Source organism: Carassius carassius, chromosome 34 (assembly GCF_963082965.1).
Source record: "Carassius carassius chromosome 34, fCarCar2.1, whole genome shotgun sequence".
Classification (NCBI taxonomy): Eukaryota; Metazoa; Chordata; class Actinopteri; order Cypriniformes; family Cyprinidae; genus Carassius; species Carassius carassius.
In genome coordinates this window covers 14448806-14455744 of record NC_081788.1, presented here as the reverse complement: position 1 = coordinate 14455744, position 6939 = coordinate 14448806, and the positions used below count along the sequence as shown (strand labels likewise).

Here is a 6939-nt window from a genome sequence, read left to right as displayed (position 1 = left end):
TGTCAATATCAGAGAGATGCTTTTGGGAAGAGAGTGAGACAGAGGGCAAGCGAACATGCTTTGAGTGTCTCACTGTTTACTATTGCTTGTTTGGACATGTCAAGGGCATCAGTTAGTGACCCTGACCTTTCAGATCCAACTGTCAGGAAAACAAAACTTTTTCCATCCCACATTGAGCAGCTTCAGAATGTAATTTTCCTTTTTTCGGCAACCCATTTTTATGTCATTTGTTTGCTTTGTGCTCTATACCCTTGCCTGTGTGCAAAAGGTACAGAATAAAATCAAGAGAATGTAACTCATCTGTAAGGCTTCTTTTCGTTTTGAACTATGAATCATGTAATTTGGTTGATCACAATGCAATAGCCTAGCTGTTAAAAGGTTTCTCTGTGTTTGTCTTTCTATTGTCTCTTTGTTATACAGCATTTATAGAGCTTAGACCATCATAAAGATCTCTGGAGTCAGTCCGGCCTCTAGACTCCTTTGATACCCTTGTGTAATCCTGTTAAACTTTAGGGCTTCTTACACTAAGACTTGAATTGGTGGGTCCCTTTAATCTGTTTTTCTGAATCAAGCAGACTAGAAATTATTTAGTGATACTGTATTATTGTTAAGTTTAAACATTCCTCTTATCTGACAGACTGGGCTTGTTCCTATGTGCTGACGTTTGTCTTAGTGCAGTGGAACAATCAATGACGACATAGAATACAACCATGCTGTAAAAATGTGATTGAAACATCCTGTTATGTTCTCTGGGAATTTTTAATTTGAAGTGTCTCATAAGTATCTGTCTGTTATGGAATCTGTTCTTTCTGAAAGGATGCCTAGAATCTCTCCAGAGGTTTCCTATTTTACAGTGTGCTGCTGCTCTAAGCTGAGTAAGTCAGAATGCTTTGGATAAGACAGCTGCTAAAACTCTTCGCCTAAATTTATCCTGACACTTTCTCTTGCTCTCTGCTTCCTTATGTGTCTGTTCACATCAAGCACTTTGCGCTTAGTGGTGTATTTATACTGTAGTAGGAAAATCTGCTGTATAGTCTGAATGTACAGTATTATAGATACAATTTAATACATGTTTGTAAACAAACTGTTAGATGTAATACGAATAACAGCTGCAATGCATTAAATATGTAAATAATATGATTTAATAATATGAAACCCCAGCACAATCTGCGTATTATAAATGCTCAAGGCAGACATATCTTCTGAACCTCATAGCTGTTTGCTGCTGATCCCATCATAAAATGCATAAAGTTGAGCATTTCTCCACTGTTTGACACTATCATTGCTTTCCATTTTTTGGGCTCTGAATTATCCTGAAGACATTTCTTGCATTTGTGCATGAAATCTATGTGAGAGTTTTTCTTTAAACTCCATATGTAGCTCATATTCGGCAATCTGCTGTACCTGCAGTGTCATCTGCCACAGACTTTCAGATATCTCAGGCATGTGGAGAGGCACATAGTGACGATATCACAACATACCTACTGCATTTCATGTCTGTACGGATTAATCGTGTCTGTACAGCTCTGCATTTGATTCTGATATTTCATGGATGTCAGCTCTTCATTCTGAAATATCTGGCATACATGCTTATACCAACATATTTAGGCATCATATTTGAACATTAGCAGCACCGCCAAATTTGTGACTGTGCCTCTCCCACAATGACAGCATAGCACAGACACATGACTACAAAAGATAACCTAAAAATGCCAGGAATGTTGACACTGTCTTCCACCCTGCAGCACTGCCTTAATAGTAGATCAATGAGAAGGGATGCAGAACAATCTGAGCAGCATGTGACCCATGAATATCCTGACTTGCCCTGCACTCATACCACACAGTTCAGGCCTGAATGTAGTGTCTGTACCCAGGCGTACAATGCTATTCTGGGCCTGTTAGTTCATGTACTCTTAGATCAGAACTGGTTACATAAAGAGCAGCCGATCATTATCAGGGAGATCACAGACTTCTTTAGAATTAAAAAGTACTGCCTATTAAACAATTACAAGAAGATTTTTTTCTGATCCACAATATTGTTCACCTAAATATAAGACCTGTGTGAGTTTCTTTCTTCTGTGGAAGTGAGAGAAAAAAAAACGCATTTTTCAGCAAGTTTCAATAATTCAACATATATTACAGTCAGTGGAGTACAATGCAGTTTTTTTTTTTATTAAATTTTTTTGCATGAACCTTATAAAAAGGAAGACTGATATGTCCAGCCATATGACAGCCATGTTCTCTACACTTAACTATCAAGTTGATTTGTAATTGCTAGATAAAAAAGCCATTCACACCAAGAACAATAACTAGAAAGATAACTATAATGTTTTGGTTACTTGTGTAAGGCTCGTTCAATAAAGAGGGGAACTGAGACGTCACGTACCAATTCGTCTCTCCTCAACGTGACATCGACTGAAGTGAAACTTGAAAGGGAACTTTAATTATATTAGCATCCACACCAATGCACAACATTTTTCTGTGTAGTATAAGCATGTGTAGCCATTTCATCATCTGCAACTTTAGATGCTTGAGCTCTTTAAAGTCGAGTGAATTCTGATTGGCTGTCAATGTTTTTATCATTTATCAGCTGGAAAAATTCATTCTAAAGTGTTTCAATATTGTTCCTCTGTGACATTATCATTATTGCGGTGTGGACTGCCCTTTTCTCACAGAATTAGAACAATAGTTAAAACATTATTGTTATAGTTATCATCCTTGGTGTGAACAGGCCATAACTCTGAAAAGCTTGTTCGAACACACGCATTAAATTTAAAGCACATTTACTGTTGCTATACAAATTTTCACTGGCAAAATCTTGTCATTACAGGAATCCATGAGATTTGCTTGAGGGGCAAAATAATTCCACATGCAGATTTCACAACCGATTCCCTCGCTGCACTGACCAAAAGAAAGCTTCTTGGTTTGAAAGTGGTGTCTCTGTGTGCTGTGCTTCATACATCTAAATCAGAGGCATCCAAACTCGGTCCTGAAGGGCCACTGTCCTGCTGAGTTTAGCTTCCCTCCAGGAGCATGATTGAACACCCATGATCTACATTATTGACAATAGAAAACTGACTTTTTTTGTCTTGTGAAAATTTCACAGAAACTTTGCAAAATGTATCCACACCTTTAATCATGACCTCATATAAAAAATATAACACTGAAAGGCATGTCTCTATAGTCCAATTAGTTAAAAACAGCACTTTCAGAAAAAGCTGATGTCAAACCCAAAATTTGCTCTCATATCTTCACATTTCAGTGTTCCTGAGTCACTAGACCCAGAGAACACTATGTCTGTCGCTGGTGATCAGAGTGAGCATAAGTGCTAACAGATGCCAGTACTACTGTCTTGGTTGAGTCACTAGCTGCAGGGCTTACAAAGGAGGGGCACATGTGTGCAATGCAGACATCAAGCCAGCTGCAAATCGGTTTTCAGGGTGAAGTGTTTTTGGTTTTGAAGCCTTGTGCACCTGTGAATACAAATGAGAAACAAAATGTTTTAATGGGTGAGGAGCAACACGTCATTGTTTTTTACAAGGTGGTGAGTAGTCTAATGCTGAAACTCTATTCACAGGAAAGTTTGGTGGCCTTTCTCTCACATTTCTTGAAAAGTATTGTGTGGAACTTTACTGTGTGGTTTTCATAGAAGGTCTCTTGGTCTCTGAGAAAAACGCTTCGCTTTGGGCGGAAATATGATGAGAAATGCATTTCATATTGAGAGCACGTCACAAGTCACATGCAGTGCACTCTCCACTGAGAAGGTGACAGATGGGTGAGTTGCTTGTCATTCAGTGAATGCAAAAAATGATCAGACACATTAAGGCAGACATATTACAACATTTATTTAAAAGTGTGTAATCTGTCTGATATTTTAAAGAAAATGAAGTCTAGATTAGCCTCTCCCAAAAAAGCAGCTCAGAAAAAAACTGTTAAATGCACCTTTGAAACAGATATATAAAGACATTTTCACCCCTTGAAATTGCTGGTTCTGAGAATACTTGGACAGCTATGATGAAAAAGACTACAAAGAATATGTTTGTGGGTGTTTGTTACTAGAATGACCTTAAGGGGATCTCCATAGTACCTCCTTTGCAATTGACCCAGTTTCTTGACTTCAGTGGATCAGTTGTCATTAATTAATAAAAGTAAACTGCAAAGATCAATTACTATCCAAGGGAGTGAGAGATTCTCTTTGTGAACCCGCAGTCTGCTGTTCTTTGTTTTCATAAGCAGGTGTGTGTTGCTTTGTGTGCGCATGAGCTTTGCTTTCTTGTCGGCTGACTTTCAAGTACACAAAGACTTTTCAGGTGCTACTTGAAATGCTCTTTTAAGTTTGGATGCACTTGCTTCGGGCATTTGCCATCGGAACAAGAAATCTGGTGTAAGTATTTGCTGTTAAACATATGCAGCTTTCTTTTCAGAAAACTTCCAGTAATGTTACTTTGGAAGACTGAGCACGAGGCTGACTGGACAGCATAACTAGAGAGCAAACAAACCTCAAATGAGTATCTGTCTTATGGGTAGTTTAGCACCCTTTCTCTTGTAAACCACAAACCATATACGCACAACAATGAATGAGATGAATTGACTTAGTAAAGAGAGTCAGGAAACGGGATTCCTATTAACTTGCTGCTAATATACTTGTAATTTTGTTTAATGCAAAATAAGAAAAGTGCATATTAGATTTAAATATCACCCCATATATTGTAACCTTTACTGTCAAGACAGCTCAGTTTCGACTGTTGTGTTTGGGGAGTTCAGCTCAATTAGTCATCTAACAGATCTGGCTCTACACTGCCTCTCCTCCAAATGGATGGTGCAAAACCTACACATGACAGAAGTCAGTCCCCCATTGCAAAGGGGGCCCTTCAGTTGAGCAAGCCCTATAAAGAAAGCAGCTGGTGTATGGGTGGTGAAAGGTCAGTAAGAGCTTGGAGAGGTGCCAGTTTCTCTAGTGAAATCGTAACCCCGCTTTCTCTCTTGTAGACTGTGTTGAAATGCCCTGAACTCTCTCCTCTGATGTAATGGAGTGAAAATAAAACGCACTACTGAAAGGCAACAACTTTGAAATGAAACACACTTTTAAGGTATTTATTTTAAAATTGATTGCAGAAATGTTAGCTTCTTCACCACAGTTTGACATTGCATTGTGAATATTTGACTAAGACCACAACTTTGTAATAGGAAACTCCCACCACCCCTCCGCACAAAAGAAAAGTTACACTAGTGTCTATGTGATATTTTTCAGATAACATCCCAAGTGCCCATTAGACCTCAAAATGTCCTCAAAATGTCACTTAATCTTAGTTCCTTTTTAAAATCCACATCTCATTCCTCATGAACATGTATTCCAAGGCTCTTCTTCGCCGTCAGTCTCATAAACGTTCTCTCACAGTCCACCTGTCCTTTTCTCTCCTGTGGTCTCCATGATACCACCAAAACAGACTTGAGTGGCACAGGAACCTTGACTTTTCCATGCTCGTCCAAAAAAAAGATTCTGAACATCAGCTTTTCCAGGACAGCCAACCGTTCGCTGGGTCAGTCCACTTTTATCTTCCCAGTTGTGAGGGTAATCCAGACAATATCTCAAAGCTTTTTCGCTTTGCACCGGTGCACCCTATAGGATGGACAACTTCAACTTGTATCTGATTTATTCATGTGCCAAAGCCATCTCCTATCATCGCTCCGGCAGACTAATAGTAGGCACCCATTCGTAGACATTGCGGCTCTCCTCGCAGAACAAGCCCAATCTCTCAAGAGCAGAATCTTTCAAAGAGTCAGCACTGGGGCTCTTAAAAAAAAAAAAAAAAATAGTGATATTAGTATGACACACAGATGAAGTGCAAATGTAGGCGTTGACAAAGTGTAGGTGCAGATGCAGTGAAGAGGAGTTGAGCTACTCACAGTTACAAGTATGCAGTGTACGTCCTTAGGTTCCTCATCCTGTTCGCTGCCCACAATGTCAGCAAGACGTTCAATGTAATTCACACGCACAATGTTGATGTCGTTGTCGAAGCAGAAGGCTTGGATGAGAGTGAAGTGGATCTGCAAGGCGATGTCACATTCATACTCCTCATCCGTAGCCAGGACGCAAAAAGCAACGCTGTCTGGGTCACTGAGGTTGCATAAAGAAGACATTGATTAGGGAACAGTTCAGCATGTGCTGCTTGCATATATGCATAAAGATGCACCCAATTATTCATTATTGGGAAGACTAGGTAATTAAAAGAAACATTTCCATTTTCTTCCATATGCATACTTTCAGTGACTAATGATCTAATGTATACTAAAAGCAACACTTTAAGGCGTTTAGTAATAAATGAACAGATACTTACACATTCATGACTTGTGCAGACTCATATACCCCAACGGTAAGGCAGTCCTGCTTCCTAGCTGAGACCAAAAGCTCCTCTAGTGCTGTTCCTGCCCTATGCATTCTGGAGAACACAACCGGCTTGTTAGTCCATATACTTAACCTAGCATTTGATTGATAAAACGAAAAAAAAACGAAAACAGCATCTCCTGAAGAAACTCACCTATCGCCAGCAGCACCTGCGTTATCTTGTCCACTAAATTCTTCAAAAGTCATTGTTTAAATCCACGTTTCGCTTGCGTTCGCCTTGAGGTGAGCTTTAAGTGTCTGATGCCGTGTCACCAAGCACTCGCCGTGTTTTATACGGAATCAGCTGTGTTTCTCGGCAGTGGGCGGGCATTCCGCTCATACCCGCTCTGATTGGCTGGTGGCACGGGTGTATGCAAACTACTCTGATGACTGTAAACAGCCCACGTGGGTGTTCAAATATCTCTCCGTCAACAAAACAAAGCACGGCTTGTGCTCTTTCTTACTGCTTGGGTACAAACTGCTGAAGTTTTTGAGTCCAATTTACTATCTAGAAAAAGACGGAATTATGTCAGAGTTCAAGTTCAAGTTCATTT

At 39.6% G+C, this 6939-nt stretch overlaps 1 protein-coding gene across 1 annotated transcript; it reads right to left on the bottom strand.

Moving 5' to 3' along the window:
• Nucleotides 1–5066: 5066 nt before the first annotated feature.
• On the bottom strand, nt 5067–6675 carry LOC132114455 (growth arrest and DNA damage-inducible protein GADD45 gamma-like). Its single transcript, XM_059522581.1, has 4 exons — nt 6540–6675; nt 6339–6440; nt 5908–6118; nt 5067–5794 (listed from the first exon to the last, which is right to left on the bottom strand). Exons 1-4 carry the CDS (start codon nt 6590–6592, stop codon nt 5681–5683), a joined length of 480 nt encoding a protein of 159 aa, XP_059378564.1. The 5' UTR covers nt 6593–6675; the 3' UTR covers nt 5067–5680.
• Between the last annotated feature and the right edge of the window lie 264 nt (nt 6676–6939).

Bases quoted from the DNA above. Each gene is read 5' to 3' on its own strand.
- LOC132114455 (XM_059522581.1), bottom strand. From the start codon at position 6,592: ATGACTTTTGAAGAATTTAGTGGACAAGATAACGCAGGTGCTGCTGGC. The intron at 6,441-6,539 runs GTGAGTTTCTTC...TGTGTTCTCCAG, and splicing joins GCAGGTGCTGCTGGCGATAG to AATGCATAGGGCAGGAACAG. The intron at 6,119-6,338 runs GTAAGTATCTGT...ATGCAACCTCAG, and splicing joins TCTGCACAAGTCATGAATGT to TGACCCAGACAGCGTTGCTT.